This window comes from Halichoeres trimaculatus, unplaced genomic scaffold, assembly GCF_033239565.1.
Source record: "Halichoeres trimaculatus isolate MK-OKI-2021-1 unplaced genomic scaffold, fHalTri1.1 fHalTri1_scaffold_5, whole genome shotgun sequence".
In the NCBI taxonomy this organism is placed as follows: Eukaryota; Metazoa; Chordata; class Actinopteri; order Labriformes; family Labridae; genus Halichoeres; species Halichoeres trimaculatus.
This window is the reverse complement of record NW_027437183.1, coordinates 8,154,253-8,171,445: the sequence shown is the minus strand read 5'-3', so window position 1 is coordinate 8,171,445 and position 17,193 is coordinate 8,154,253. Positions and strand designations below refer to the sequence as shown.

The 17,193-nt window shown below is 40.7% G+C and overlaps 1 protein-coding gene across 3 annotated transcripts in view; it reads left to right on the top strand.

The window, feature by feature from the left end:
* npffr2a (neuropeptide FF receptor 2a) overlaps positions 1 to 17,193 on the top strand; it is a 125,297-nt gene that overhangs the window by 88,497 nt on the left and 19,607 nt on the right. For all 3 annotated transcript variants that reach the window (XM_074670011.1, XM_074670009.1, XM_074670010.1), the window contains one exon: positions 8,506 to 8,605. In XM_074670011.1, coding sequence (XP_074526112.1) covers positions 8,506 to 8,605 — 100 coding nt within the window. The remainder of the gene's footprint in view (positions 1 to 8,505; positions 8,606 to 17,193) is intronic.

The following is a 17,193-nucleotide window of genomic DNA, read 5'->3' as shown; positions in this document are numbered from 1 at the left end:
TACGATGGAATTGAGGGTTCACAGATAAGGTTAAGCTTCTGCCTTATACTTAGTGATATGTTATCAATTATACACTTTTCTGTTTACTAATGCACAAAGGCTCTTAATTGAAAGTGTGAGTGCTTGACATTTACAGCCTGTGAAACAGAGACTGGTGACTGCAAGATCAGAGAAAAAAAGATATTGTAGTGTAGTGTAGTGTAGTGATACTTCAGTGTCTGAAAACAGACACTGAAAAGAGACACCACCCGATGATGATTATACCTACATTCTTATGAAAAAACACTGGTTACGTTTAAAAGTTGAGATCAGTATTCAGGTTTGTGAAAAATTCGGAATAACCCTTTAACATGTGCTAGCAAAGTGGGTATTTGTTTTCACATGGTATCCTGATCAAAACAGCGACACATGGACAACATCTTGATGCATGGAGAACATTGTGACGCAATGCGTGTCATTTCCACATCTTCTTACTGTATCCATAGCAACAGCAGCAGCAACAAAAACAACACCAGCAGCATGGCAGATTTCCTGTACTCAAAAAACCAATATTCAGATATTGCAGAACACAAATTAATGTTCCTTTCGATGGGGATAGCCTGATAGGCTTATACATGACCAAATATTTGGGCTAGAAATGGAGTAGCCCAGAGGTGATTTTCGGGTTTTTAGAAACTAGGATATAAGCACATTTTGGTTTTTCAAAAGGGTTATTGGTGTTAACATGGCTGTGTGAAACCAGGTTATTGCTTATAGCTATTTCGAATATGAAAGGGTTTCTGACTGCATTTGAATATAGCCACTGTTATGGACCACATATGGGTTTTAAGATAGACAGACAGGGTCCAGATTTCGTGAACCGTCAAAGGTCATGTTGTCAGGGGAGCATAACTGAACCCAGAGACTCCGTAAGTGAACTTTCTTGCAGGGCTGCAATGACAAATCGATGAAATTGATAAAAATTGATTAGTAAAAGCGTCAACAATGTTTTTCCATAATCGATGCACTGTGCTGTGTCATAACTGTATAAGTTTCTCTTCAGTTTATTTGTCTCCTTCCTTTTTGTCAGATTACTTAGCGGTTGGCAATTAGCTGAAGGTGCACTACCGCCACCTACTTGACTGGAGTGTAGATTACCTGGGCTGGGGGCTGTATGCGTCACATGTAAACAGATCAGCGTGGGGGAGGATAAGCCGAGCTGGCAGGTGAGGGAAACTAGTAAATACGCAAATAATGGCAGAGCCGAAGCCGTTTGTCCAAAAAAAAGTCCAGAGTTTGGGAGTATTTGACACTGAGTAAAAACACAGCGTGTTATTGACAAAAATGACCTTGGATGGCACGGCAGGATGATCCAGCACTTAAAAAGCAAACATGTTGTGCTCATCAATGACGGGAGGGAAGGAGCTCAACAGCGAGGTGAGAAGCTAAAAAATCCCACATTCACTCCTTTTATATGTTGTGAAATGGATGGTATGTATTTCAGGACTCGTTCAGTCTTTTTACTAAATCGTCACCCCGTTTGAAAACCTCAAGGAGTTCATTAAACCAACGTTAGCATTAGCGTTAGCTGCTACACATAGTGGTAGGGCAGAGGGGGTGTACTGTTTGACCTGCAGGTGAAAAGATTGAGGACACATTTTTATTTATTTGCCTTTTTGGCCCACTTAGTTCTTAATCTGACAACATAACAATATATCTTCTGAGATTTTGCCCATACTGATGATTCTTTAAGTGACAATACATTCATATCACTTATTATACTTTATAAATGTAGCATCTGGTCGGTTTAACTATGTTCAAATATGTTGTTTCTTTGTACATATCTTTCATTAAACGTGAATTTAATCGTCAGAGCAATCGATTACTAAAATAATCAATAGTTGCAGCCCTACATTCTTGACACATAATTAATAAATTGGTCATCAACTGAGAACTTGGATGTTTCCTCCTCATCCTTCCCCATCAAAGATTGCATGGAAATGGGGAAATGGAGTTAGATTGGATTTTCTGTTGAATGTAGGTTAAGAAAATGTGAAGTTTTGGCCATTTCCAAGACAGAAAATCAACTCCTAGCTTGCTTTTAAAACATTTCTAGCAGCTGATTAATCTCCTCTGTCTTATAACTGGATTCAGTATGAGTCAAACACCTCAGTCGTTATTGTTTCTGAACAAAACAGACAAGGGATCATTATGTGGGTTGTGATACCAGACAGGCGTTTGGTAGGCAGCTCATGATCCAGAGCCTTAGGTCAAAGTAATTACCATTTCCCACCTACTCTGGGGATGACATTTCAGTAAAGGAACCGAGCTGCTGCGATTGTTAGTGCAGGTTTCAGTTTTGACAGGAGGCTGCTTGAATTCCTACAGAATTATTCAGACTAATGAACACACAGTGATCATTTGGAAATTGGAGAAATTAAAGGCAATTAGGTTATAATGACTTTTTAAATGGCTTGTTGTCCGTTAATCATTCCAGTTAATACAACAAAGACAAAGACTCTCCAACCCTTGGTTAATCACATATAAACAAGAGACACCTGAGGCTGCCATGCTGCCTTTCTTTTTATAACCTCTTACTTTGGGATCTCATCGTAATGTTTCTTCATTTTTGAAACCAGTAATTTATCATACTCTGATGAGAGAGTAGATCCAAACATACACACATACATGTCTCTGGTTGATTTATCGCTGTCGTATCATTAAGTGTTGTGCTCTTTAGAAAAAGGAAAAATTAAACAAGCAATCAACACCATAAATGCATGCAATCAGCTGAGAGACACAGTCCTTTTTATATCTGTTAGGCCCCTTGCTGGCCGTCACAATCAGAACAAGAGATACTCTATGACTCTATGACAGGGAAATCTTATGGACAACAAACAACAGGAACTTATAAAGAGAAATGAGACAAATGTTGAGTAGGTGTTTGATACTCACAAGCACACCTGAAACAGTACACTGTAACAAGGAGAGACAATTAGAAAGGAAACAAATGCCGAATATTGGGATCATTCGACATTTTTAGCTTGACTCTGACACTAAAGCCCCATTTCCACCAAGCAGTCCGGTTTAGATCACTACGGTTTGGTACGGGTTGGCTCGGTTCAGACTGATCCTGTTTGCATTATCACAGCCAACCGTGCCCCCTCATGGTAGGCGCCATATTAAGATGGAAGCCGATAGCCACATCAGTTGCATAATCGCGTCACGCAATCGCAGTGCAACACAGTGTACCCCGCTAAAAAATCTAACAAACAAAGAGCAACAATGGAAGAAATCCAGCATTTCACCTTGTTTGTGATTTCCATGTGGCTCTGTGTTACAACACACAATTAAGTTTTGTTTCAGAAAAGGCTATGAGCTGCGAGGAAAATTACAGCTGCTGTCGCACACAAAATAACGATTCTTTCCACCAATCAAGGGACTGCAGTGTTGTAGCTCCACCTTCCAGGATTGGTTTGGTTTAGTCTTGCGCGTCTACGGAAGGGTCCCAAAAAGTGGGACAGTTAGTCTCAGTTATTTGGGGATTTGTCCTGGGATTGGTCAGTGGAAATGCCATAAAATGCATGCTATGCCGAGACGAACTGAAATGAACTGCTTGGTGGAAATGAGGCTTAAGAAGCTAAGAATCTGTGTCCTCTTATTGTCTGTTTTAAGCTCCAGCCCCTAAAGTACCGAGCCTCTGATATCTCATTGACTGGGCTGTTTCCTCTGCTTTGCTTGTCAGGTCATAGAGGTTGAGTTTAATGCACCCACTTTTCATTTAGATTACATAAATATCAAAGCAAGACTTGCAAATCACATTGGGAAAAATGCTGACTCATAGTTTGAAATGACTCCAATCTCCATCTGAAAAACTTTGAAATGATGTTTCTACATTTCAGCCTCTTGGCCATCTGTAATCTGATTGGACATGCTCTGAAAAGAAGCAGTGACCTGGTTTAAAGCCTGAATGAGTGGAATATAAATGTAGGTTGGAGAGGGGTGTGGATTCCCAGTGAGGTGCCGCCATATGATCCTGAGTCTTGACTGCTCTGCTTATTCCAAACGGCTTCCACTTCCCTTACAGTTAGGAAGAAGTGAAGACAAAAGGACAGATTTAAACAGCATACTCTTACCAGTTTTTGTAACATTTCATTTTTGGAGTCTTTACCAACACATCTTGAAATCAGAGAACACTTTAAGCCAGGGTTCTCCAGTGTTTTTCAGACTAAGCACCACCTTACTGATAGAGAGACATAGCAGGGACCCCCTTATATTTGGATATGTGTATAATTGCTCAATTAACCAAAAATGTCACAGATCCCCTGTTGAAGACTTTAGCTCTAAGCAGTCAAGATTAGGCACAATTGATTTAACATGGCTAAACCATAGACTGTTTTAAACATGGACATAGCATCTGCGATGTCACCTGTCTGTTTCTGAAACCGTGAAATGAAGCCAATCCGCAGATGCAGCCACATTTGATATGTGAGTTTTGCTTTGAACAGCTACAGGGCGCCCAGCAGTCAAGTGACCTGAGCTATGTCTCTGATTGGACAGTCAAACAATCCTAATAACATCTAAACCGCCAAGTTAAAACAAAATTCACCCACCGTACTGTGTGTGTGCCAATAGTGAAATCAGCGTTTCAGATCCAAGCCGTTTTTTGAACCATGCTGTAAATATGCTTTTTAGTATCGTAGAAGTCAGTTTATTAAAGCTTGGCGTGTACGTGCCTTCCGGTCTGCAGTCAGCCTCAAGCAGATTCTCGATGAACAGCAACTTTTAGCACTTCAGCATAGGCTTCATTTTTACTAACCGGATGTTGACCCTTGGGCTAAACACAGCAATTGCACAGTCAACTGATAGATTTGACTACCAGTAGCACCAGAAGTCTTCTCTCCTCTTCTTGGGTTATCATCTAGAGGCCCTTGCGTTTGTTTCTCTTTGCTCTTATCCCCACTGTATAGATCAAATTACTTCCAAAATGTGATGTAATCATTGGTGCTTGTTTACATCAGGGTGGTAGAGCTTTGTAGCGTCATAGCACATGGCTTTAACCAGAGGTAACAAAGAGTAAGAACAACATTGCCAACTGGCTAAAGATCATAATGTTTAATAGTTAAGTCAACAAAATTCCTCTCCAGTAATGTAACAAGATAATCAGGCACCAACATCCCACAGCATGTTCTTTTCAGGTGTTACAACATCATCAATGAGTCTACAACATGATGGCAGGGCAGATTGAAGAGTTATATGCTTACAAAATGAATGAAGGCATTTGTGCAACAAGATTTCTTGAAACTGTTTTTTTAATAAAAAATGCCTTTCAACCTGGAGTGCGGTTTAATTCATGTGGTTCAAGAAACTGAAGTTAAAATATTTAAAAAGGTAAAATCGAAACGGTAGAGGACATGGTTAGCTGCTCACTTCTTCAGAGCTGTAGTTTAACAGTTTCTTTCACAGGGTTATTTCTAAATATATGAAAACCAAGCAGAGACGGATTTGATGAAATTACCAGACTTATTTCTTGCTAACTTTGAACCCTCCCTCAGAGACTGAGGAAGCTTTTTCTAACTCACACTTTCACAGACTGAGGATTAAAGTTTGTGCCTGTTCATTCAGTCTCTTGAGAACAAGTTTAAAGCTCAAAAGTTTCCCCCTTAACTCGACAGGTCTCCCACGCTGCAACATCATAGCTCTCTGATTTACTTCCTAATTTAATCATTCTTGCAACAACCGCTGCAAGAAAGCTTTAAACCCTCAAACAGCCTTTATTTAAAGAATGCATAAGACTTAATCATATGTTTCTGAGGCTGCGGATTGAACAGAAATGATGATAACTAAAGCTGTGAAAAGTACTGAACATGCCGGTTGCAGCCGCGCTCACACTGTGGTGTTATGTTTGTCGGGGTATGGTGTATGCTAGTGAGTGGCAAATTACAGGTTGTATAACTCGCTGCTACTGCAGTTTCTTTACAAGAGAAAGAACAGTCATAAAGGCGCTCAACTTTAATTGGTATTTACATGTACCTGCATTTCAAAAGTCTGAAATAACGTTTCCTCAGTCAAACCAGAAGAAACTTGTCTCCTGCTATGTTAAGGAGCACTGTGAAGCCCTTGAGAAGAGATGAGAGGAATCTTTGGAGCAGCCTTTTGCTTCTTATGCTTCTTTCTGTTAGGAATCAAATCTTAGAAAGTTTAAAGCTGTTTAGGATCCTATATTTTTAAATTGCCAAACAATGTGTATTTGATGCTGAAAATCCAACTCTGATGAGCGACCAGTTAGGCAACACCCATCAACCTCTATAAATATCATGTTGCTGCACTAGGATCGTAAAAAGATCCTTTTTTTTTTTTTTTTTTTTACTTTTTGAGTATTTTAAGCCCTAAAAAAATACTACTTCTTGTATCATGATGAACAACATCACCACAGCTTTAGCTTCAGCTGCAGAAAAAAAGACAGTAAAACCAGATTGCACCTATATTTTTTTTGACCAAGGGGCAACATTAAAGTTGCTTTTAACTGACAAACTTCTTGAGGCTGGCTGCAGAAACCACACACCAAGCAAAAAAACAAAAACAAAACAATAACAACAAAAAAAAGCCTCTTTCGGATATTAAAGAACCATTTACAGCCTGGTTCAAAAAACAGCTTGGATCTGAATCCTGAATTTCAGCACTACCGGCACACACTGTACAGGAGGTGAACTTTTTTTGAACTCAATGGTTTGGATTTTAATTTGAATTGATTGATTTGATCAGGACATTGCTGTTTTGTTCACAACAAAGGATGAATCCAATGTGCTGCACAGAGAGTTTATAGCAAGTGCTAATTTCCAACTCTTGTCCCTAGTTGGGCCTTTAAGTAACGAGATCATAAAATTTGCATTTACCAGCAATAAAATGACAAAAAAAAAATTAAATAAATGAATAATTACAGGATAACATTAAAATAAAAAAACACATCAACCTGAAAAACAGCAAATTCTCTGTTCAAACAGGATATTAATGACATGTCAGACTAAAGCCTGGACCACAGGTATTTGGATATTTTTTTGATCGGATATCTTTGACCTTGTATAAAAAATTAAAAAAACCTCTGTCCACACCACAGAAACATCTCTGTCTATACAAAGAGGCAAAACTGGAAATAAAAGCCTTTGAAGCCTGCAATGCTACGCCTGGCAGATAAGTGGCAGGTTAGCAAAATGTGAAAACCATAGAAGAAGAATGTTATTAGCATGCACAGTTAAAAACAGGAATAAGAAACAGTCGATGGAGTGAGGAGATGGCAAAAAAAAAAAACCAAATACAAAAACACTACATTTATTTGTAAAACTGTAAAGAGGGCAAAAAGTGCAAAGAACACAGAAATAGCATGGTAAATGTCAGCCATTGTTATTGTTGGCAACCCTTACTACAGTGATTTGTTGCTAGGCGCTTTACGTCATGGCGTGGTGTTGGTGCATGTTGTTAAACGAAGCTGCAGCTCAGTTTAACCCGGCTACACAGATCTACTTAACTGGATAAATTTATTATTTCTTCACTTTTTTTATCTGTTTAAATCTTTGTTTATGTGGATGAAATCGCCATATTTGTGTGGATGAAAGGCCCAATTGAACAGAAAATGTGCGTTCAGGAATATATCCATATTCGTGTGGTCCAGGCCTAAGAATGGTTACAGCTCTGTTTGCTTTCAGCTAGCACTTGACCTTAACAGTGAAAGACTTTAAATCTGTGATTTAAGTCGGTATTGAAATCCAAAGTTTTCCCCCTGTAAAGAGAAGACTGACTATCCAAATGTTGGTCTATGATATTATGATCACAAGTGTGTCTAATCAGAGGCACAGCTCACATGTTTGACGGGTCTGATGCCCAATAGTTGTTATTAAGGAGGCTTAAAGTCGCCTCTGGAGTCAGCATTTCAAGTGTCGCTCATGCCATGACTGGCTCAATTACTCTGTAGGGACAGACAGGTAACGTCATGGGGACTATTTTGTTACAGAGCCTGAATGCCTGCTGAATCAGGGCCAAAAATCATCAACTCATTTTGATCCAGATTTTACTGCATGGAACTCTGAGACATTCAGTATTCTGAGTCTTGTTTGCAGTCATTCAATGGGTTAAGTGGTTAAATGATAGGTATTAAAAACAGGTATTTGTATCATCTGCATATGAGTGAAGCTCACAGTTTAGCTGTGGATGATAGCAGACACACACAGTCACACACACAGTTTGCAGAGTGTGTTTATGTTACATCAGGCACTCTTAGACACCCACTCTGTCAGCACCTCTGCCTCTCCTCACCCAAAGCTCTGATTAAGTTCTTCTCAGAAAGCAGTTTCAGCCCCTCAGGACTTGACACGTCATATTCTGGTGAATCCCTCCAGCTGTTTACTCTAACAAGTCTAAGAGTGTGAGTCAGTTTTCTGTAGTGAGTCTAAACTCACACATGAGCTGCTGTTTTGTCTTAGCTTGTTGTTCTGGCTGTGAATGTGCTGAATGCATCTCTCCTGTCAACAGGATGGCCTTTTGGAAGCCTGGTCTGCAAAATGAGCGGCATGGTACAGGGGATCTCTGTGTCAGCATCCGTCTTCACTCTGGTGGCTATCGCTGTTGACAGGTACGGTGTCAAGTTTTAACGATACATTTCCTTTTCTTCCCCACAGTGCCTTTTACTCTCGAGCTGTGCTTTGAAAAAGTGCATCAGAGGGAACACAAAAAGAGATGCTACGGAGGTTGTTATTTTCTACAATGGCTGCACAATCCTTTTTAATTTGGTTCAAGGTTCTAAGCTTGAGATTCTGTGTTATTGTAGCTGTCGTCTCTGACCTTTTCACCCATTTTAAACAGTCTGTGAATGTGAATTAAAGACAAAGCGGAAAATTCATAGAGACAGAAATACCACTTCAATCAAAACAAATTCACACTGAGATTATTTCTCTGCTTTAACCTGACAAGCGTTCTGTTTGAAATCAAGTCATCTCTCTCACTGGAAATGAACTGCTTCACAGAAATCCAGTTTTCGTTTCTTAAACTTCAAATTTAAGGACATCCACAGCAGGGGTGTTCCATATTATATCGTGTCTGCATTAGATGATATAAATTTGTAATCTTGCGATATTTACAGTGCAGAGGCGCAATGACGTATGACTCTCCCTGCTGTGTACAAACATAGACTGTATATAGAGTGGACAGTGTGGCTCTGCCATTTACCATTGTACGGTTTTAAAGCCAAAATACCCCCATCACAGGCGCAGCCCTTGTAGCAGTTATAGTTATAGCTGCTATAGTCTGCACAGTAGAGATGATGATGGATTCTGGGAGAATCTGAGTGGAGCTGGGCGAAAAAAATAATTATAATTTTTTTTCTTTCAAGAGTTTAATCACTTCTTGACTCTACCTCCTGACATATTTTACAATCCCTGAAAAAAATACACGAGAACGGCATCTATCAATCATCATTAAACGTAACGTAAAGCCTCATTTTTAGCCTCGTATAACCAATGAAAACAAAACTTTTTAGAAAAAAGAGGACGTGGGAAACATTTCTATGAGGTGTATTAATTTTTCAAAGTTTGACCACAGCCCATCTGGAATGACTGGAAAGCTGGATTTTTTTAACCGATAATGCAGCCAGCCACCAGGGGAAGCAGTTTCTGTGGAGATCTCACGCAGAGTCGAGCAAGCGGATGTCCATTTTTTTTTACAGTCTATGTGTACAAAACAACAAATCACAGCAACTTCATCCTCACATGAGGATTTAGAGCCTGAAAGAGGAGCTACCTCAGTGATGTGGAGATGGTTTTGCTGACCAAAGATCAGACATACAGCAAAACACATTCAATGCAAAATGTGCAGGAGAACTGTTAGCGCAAAGGGTGGCAACACCAAAAACATGTTCCACCACCTAAAGCTGAAACACAAGGCCAAGTACAACCAGGCTATGAAGACACGTGAGGAGGACGGGAAAGCTACGTTACTATCAATGGATTTTTTGCCTCAACGACGAACGTACTTTCATGGTAATTAATAAGCATGTTAAGCTCATCTGGCCCTCTTAAAACTTCCGCACCTTCTGTCCATTCCTTCTCCTTTCTGTTGGTGTCACTACAGAAAGAATGTGTTGTGTCTTGGAGAGTTAAGAAGTTTTTCACCTGCAAGATTAACTTTTACTCCTCCAAAACGTCAGATTTCCTCTGGATCTGACTTACTATGTTTACATTTCAAGCTTGTGTAGTAGTAGTAAATGATTGGAAAAGTGGCTTCCATACTGTGTGTGCAATAAAATGCTGTTATTAAGAAGCAGCAACCAATAATAATGATTTGTTTTTGTTTTTTTCCCCCATATCATCATAAATATAATCACAAATTTCCTTAAAATGTCGTGATATCTGAACCTCAAACTCCTCCCGGGGATGCAGTCAGCAGTGTGTGAATGTGATGAGAATGAAAGAATCATATGCGTGGGATTAATGCACTGTGACTTCTTGGGAAAACTAGAAAAGTGCTGTGTTAGTACAAGCTAATCACCACGTCCAGATGTCAAACCCTCTGGAGCCTGATGAGCATAAAAAAACTTACTTTTATTCTCCTTTGTCTAAACTGTAGCGTCTGCTTTGTACTGTGAGTTATATCGAAATAACGACGATAAAATTATTTGCTTGTAATGCAGGATTTTGCAGTCATGTTAATATTCCCTCTTTGTAAAGTCAAATGCTAGTTTAGTGGAAGTATTTTCTTTCTACACTTAATGAGCAGAGAAATCCAGACCTGAGACAGGCCTCAACTCTGACAATGTTCAAAGCCCGGCTGAAAACAGTTCTGTTCAGCATAGCATACAACAACTGAAAGTATTTCATCTGCACTCTCCTCTTCTAATTTAATTAATCATTTTTAATGTTTTATGATGTGATTTTATGCAATGATTTATTTTGCCTATTGTGATTTTATCTTATGTTAGCTGTAAAGCACTTTGAATTGCCTTGTGTATGAATTGTGCTCTACAAATAAACTTGCCTTGCCTTGCCTTGCCTTCCTGCTCTGCTTGCTAATAGAGATCGAGCATGTGAAGGGAGGTTAATTTTTTAAACTCTCTGCTGGAGAAGACACGGCTTAAAGGGCTTCACTGAAATATTTAGGATTTAGCCATTGCAGATAATTCAGATTGGAACCAAATACTATTCAGTAGATTAACAATATATACTACCTCCCTGTGTGGCCTTGTATTTGATCATTATATTTTATACAAGGTGCTTATCTATTCCGAGTTCATGAAGTATTCATTGGTTGTGCCTTGAGAAGTTCTCTCTATTTTCTTAACACAATGAAGTTGAACACTCTTCCTATCAATTACCAAAGATGATGCTGCAATATTCAAAGTGAAATATATGAAAAAGATCAATGAAGTTCTAACCTTTATCTTCAAAGTCTACCTTTATGTACACCTTTTCTTCTGTTTTGTGTTGAAGATTGTTAAGTTGGGACCCAAAATGACAACAAGACTGAGGAGGCTTAAACAGGTTTTATTCATAGGGACAGTGTGAGGGAGAGGGGGAAATACCAGGTCCAAGGGCAGAGAGAAGATCCAAATTTACATGGAGCCTTATAATCTGATTAGAACTGGTTTAGAAGCCCAAAACAAATAATCACCTTTGTTAGGCCGAAATTGAATGGATTTTCATTTACTTGCACAGAGGCAGAATATATCTTTTCTTAAACTGATCAAAGTGAAGTTCTGTCTTGTAAACTGTTTAACGGGAAAGTTGTCAGGCTGGGTTCTGTCTGAGCATGCTCTGTCTTGACTTGCATGCAAAATACAAGTTCAACTTGTTTGTACAGCCAACTTAGGGACTTTCAGACTCCTCTGGCAACTTATTTATGTATTCATCTATTTTTGTAAAACAGAAAGTGACTAGAGACAAATACAGTGACTTTTTTGGAGATTGGAGACTCTGATGCAACAGCACTATCAATCCTCCTCGGGCACAGCAGTGACTCCCAGCTCGTGCATTGTGCATGTCTCTGTCAGGTACTCTGGCCAGTCCCAAGTCTTCATAAAGAAGGGAGGGTTGATCATTTGATTTTAAAATAAAAGCAAAATGGTACAATGTCATTCCTCTATCTTACGTCAGTGCCAATTGCACATAGTTAACTGATATAAGTCAGGCAATAACGTTATTTATCGACTTTTAAAGGCCCCATATTGTGCAAAAATCACTTAAGTCTTTTAGTTAAAATTGAGGGTCTTTGGCTTTCCTCCCAGCCCACAAAATGTGATATTTAATGACAAAACCTGCACTTAGTAGTGCTTGTGAATGTAAAATCCTGATCTAAAATGGGCTGTTTGGAATTTTCGGGATTTGCCGGCGTCAGCGATTCCCTGTTTTGACCAATCAGAAGCAAGTCTGACCTGATTGGTCCACTGGAGCAGATACTCCACCCCACCCTCCTGCCCACTTCCGTCCCTGCTGTTTTTTGCTATAAACAGCCATATAGTTCCATGCACAAGCTTCTGTTCTCAGAAGAAGACAAGTCTAAGTGGCTAGAGTTCATTTATCAAGGAAATGTGCCAGCTACACTCAGTAAAACTGTGCATGTGTGTGCTAGTCACTTCACGGCTGACTGCTTTTCCAACTTTGGACAGTACAACAGAGGGCTAGAGAATAGACTGGTCCTGAATCCAGGTGCATTACCAACCATCATCTAACAAACCTCGAACCCTGGAAACGTGAGTATTTTAAATGCTGTGTGCTGTGGAGCAGATGTAAAAGCTTTTCCTCAGTGTCCCCCCTGTCTCTTTGTTAGCTTCAGGATGCTAACTTTAGCTGCAGTTAGACTGTTGTTTTAGCCCGTAATGTTACGGTAAACGAGCTTGGCTGTTTTCTAAACATTGTGCACTTGGAGCTCGTGGCGCCGCTCTCAGTGACGCTGAAGAGCAGGGCGGTATCAGAGGTGGCTCATTTACATATGAAGACTACGCCCACTAAATCAGAGCGTTCTGAACAGAGGGACTATGAGAGCCTGGAAACAATGCTGCTGTGCTTGATTTATTGGCTTTTTGGACCAAAACATGTTACTACTATTTCATGAAGACATCAATGATCATTAAACTGCAGAAAAGGAGCATAATTTGGGACCTTTAACTTCTTGGACAGCCAAAGTCCAATTTCATTCAAAACAAAGACCCAATATAAAGTCAGGATAATGAGTCTCATCTCATTTAACCCACTATGAGAACATCACTTCAGGTGCTGTTTTCTTGAATATGCAGTTTTTTTAAAATGATCATTATTTCTAGCATGTCCCCTTTTACCTTTACCTTGACCATCGTATTTGTTGTTACATCAGGAGTTGGACAATCTCATGTTGTTCCTGCACAAGCTCAGATATTTCCTAATGAGCCTCAAATGGCTGAAGCTTCACTTTGTGCTCCTGTTTGGGAAAGTTATTGTGAGCCACAACTGAATGTGGACAAAGTCTGTGCCCGTGTTTCCACTCATGCAAAGATAAGTGGGTCGAGTGAGTTCGCTGTGACTCAAATTCAGATCCACAACGTGTGTGTGCGTGTGTGTGTGTGTGTGTGTGTGTGTGTGTGTGTGTGTGTGTGTGTGTGTGATGCTGCCGTGCAGTCTTGTAGTGATTTCATGTTTGTTTGCTCCAGAAAATAGACAAAATATTTTATTGACATGCAACTAGTGGAACAAATTAGCATGCTTGTGCAGTTTCCCCATTTCTTTTTTTAACAAGTGCCCTCTTGATGAGACTAAATGGGTGATTTCTCTTTATTGAGATGACAACAGTTGAATGTTAATCCTGCACAGAAACACACAGGAAGAGGCTGCAGGGTCTCACAGTGGGGAGAGGACAGTATGTGGACCGTAGACTCCAGTGAACAGACTCCTGCAGAGAAGTCAAAGCCATTAGAAAGAAAGGGCAGAGCTGGTACTTGAACATTGCCCTGTCCTCAGACAGCAGATCAACTGTGACGTTGCTCTGTCTCCATCAGTTATCACCACGGGCTGCCAGCGCCTCCGGAAAGGACAGATGGAGTTTAAAATGCTTTGACATCCAATAGCTAAAGTCACCTCACATATCTATCAGACATGATGAGAATTAGATTTGTACCATCGCTCCCTCCTCTGCAGTTTGAGCGGGTGTATTAATGCCAAAAATAAAACAGGTCAGATCACTCTGGCAACTGCACATCTTCATTTCACCGAGGTGCTGTCCAACCCGGCGAAGTGACATCTTCGGTTATAGTTCATAAAAGCCACTGTGGAGCTGAACAAAAGATTCATTGGTGCATTTATTCTTTGTTGTTGTTTTGGGCCTAGTATCAGGGGAACTGCTTATTATTTTTTACATTTAGGTCTTTCATCCACACAAAACCGCAGCTTTGCGTCACTAAATAAAGTGTTTTCTGAAAACTCCAGCCAAAGTGAAGATTTTGGAATAATCAAGCATAGCGTTGGGTGCAGATCAGTTGATTGCTCAGCTGACTCCCATGTCCGCTTCCTATTGGAAAATAGCATTCAGAGCGGGCTATCTAGCCCAGCCTCTTTCCTGCTTCCTATGATGGCCTTTTGCAACCCACCTCCACCCCAACTCCTTCTGTCAATGTATTCATGTCGATTACTCTGCTCTGTCTGGGTTTTTATTTTTGTTGCTGCGCTCCCCGCTTATGCCTTTCACGATGGCTCGTGATGGGTAGAAACATGTGCTCTTCCTGCCTCAGGCTTTCCACGCAAGCCTGTGGAAGAGCAGGGAGTCCCAGAACAGAACCATACTGCCAAATGAAACTGTGCAAGTTGATAAAGATATTTTGACAAAGTGGTCCTGACTGAACTCCTGTTTTGTGGTTTCAGGTAGACGGGGCTGCTATGAATATGAGCCAATGGACTGATTGGCTGCCTGACGGGGGGAGGTGCAACTAACTACCGACAAAGGGTGTATTTTTTTTATGGGACTGGAGCACAGCTATATAATAGCCCCTGATCAGTCATCTTTTATGAGCCTGATGCTGTGAATGTGTCAATCATTGGCTCATTTTTTCAAGCCGAAGCACACTGATTGCTGTCATCTTCATGGTTTGGACAGCAGAATGGTCAGTGTACAACTCAGACTGGCAAAGGCTCTGTCACCAGAGCTCGTCTCCTTCCAAGTGTATACAAATACATCTGCCATGTGACTATGCACAATCAGCTGACCAGCTAGCTTAAAGCTATGGTCTACAATCTGAAACCCAGTTTGGCTAATGAAACACATTTGAAAAATGCGTCCCCCCCCCACTCACCCCTCCCCTCCGTGTTCCAAAATCCCGCCCCTCAGCTCGCATCGCCCAGTGGCCAGCTACAGGTGGTATCTTTTTTTCAATTGGACCAGCGCAATCAAGACCATATATATTCGCGGGGGGAAAGCAGGTCTGGCATTGCCACTTCCAGCTGATCAGGGCAGAGCCGACAGTGGGCAAGGCTTTACCTTTCTCGGCGTGTCTTCACCAGCTCAGTTTACAATGCTAAAGATGTGTGGCTAACTTATGCTAAAATCTATTGACAGAGCCGACCCGTTCCGACCAGCAGCGTTCAGTCATTAGCCAGTATAGGCTCAGACTAACCAGAGTTAGTCAGCTGACATCTCCCACTGTAGTAAACAAAGTCATTACCTGTTCAACACAAACTCAGCTGTCTCAGCGTCAGTCTTCAGTCCCAAATCCCTCTGCAGCTTTTTCCTGCGGTTGTACATTTCTCCAATATTCAGTCTCCATTGGCACCTGTGTCACCCATATTTCTTCCTTACTATCTTTTTCCTCAAAACTTTTTTGTTTTCTTCCCTTTGCTGTGGAGGGTAACAGTAACAGCTTCCTGATTTAGGTCTTCTCTGGCTCCATGACCCCTCACTAGCCGAGCAGCTAGCTGACGTGAGAGGGGTAATGGGGAAGGACGAGGTGGGACCATGGGCGGGACGGTGGGCAGCAGGGGAGACAGGGGATTGGATGGACTCACATACAAACCTGAAATGAGGGGAACGGCAGTTTGGATTGGTCAATTATTAAGCCGTTTAGCAGCTGATGTACTGAATGGATTTTTTAATTCTTTTTGATTTTTATTATAAGGGGTTCAGACCATAATGGCCTCATAAACAGTGTTGTTAATAATTATTAAGCTTCCAAATTGTGGACCATAGCTTTAATTTGGTGTCATTTTTGCTGAATGGCTTTTGTTGTTGTCTTACTGCGTTCTGCTGATATGGCAGTGCGGTGCTGCTAATACTTTTTTTTGTTATCCATACATCACTGACCTTATTTACATGATCTACCCAGGTCTTTGGCCTGTGGTGAAAAACGCAGACAAACAATGGGCCACCAGAGCTGCTGATATGGCAGTGCGGTGCTGCTAATACTTCTTTTTGTTATCCATACATCACTGACCTTATTTACATGATCTACCCAGGTCTTTGGCCTGTGGTGAAAAACGCAGACAAACAATGGGCCACCAGAGCTACGTAGTTCCTGGGAATGCTGGTCAATCCTGAAAGATGGAAAAACTGATTCCTGACCTGTAAAATTTGTTCCTGTGAATTTTGTTTCACAAAATTAATTTGTTGATCTTTCTCCAAATCCTCCATCAACAGAGACTGGAATAGGCTTACACCAAAACCTTTCAGCTGTTGCTCTAATTGGATGTGAATAGTTTCTGTTAGTGGTACCTTAATTTAAACCAGTCCCCAGGGGAGAGGCTTTGCTCTGCAGTGAGATTAAAAAACAAAACAAAAAAAGATTTGCCCAGAGGGGGCCTGTGTGGCACGTCATACATGTCTCCTGAACTGCAGGGATAGGGGTACTTCAAAACATATCGAAGCCATCCCAGAAGGGCCAGTGTTTGAAGGAAAGGTCATCTCACGCTTCTGTTTGTAGCTGCTGATCTCAGACTCCCTGCTCCAGGCTTTGACCGTCACTGGCTGCTGGGGGAAATATGCAGTTCATCATAAACACCCAGAAGTATGATGAACTTCTGTGTTCAAGACTCTCTTTCATGACCATTTAACTGTTGTTCTTATCATGACACATATATTAAATTATCTACTTAGTCCATATTTTTCACCTCTAGTCTTTGAAAGGTTTCTCTAGAGGGATCATGAGACGAGCAGACTGAAAGACGAGTGATAAGAACTGATCATGGGAGCAGAAATGCTGTTGACCACCACTGTCTG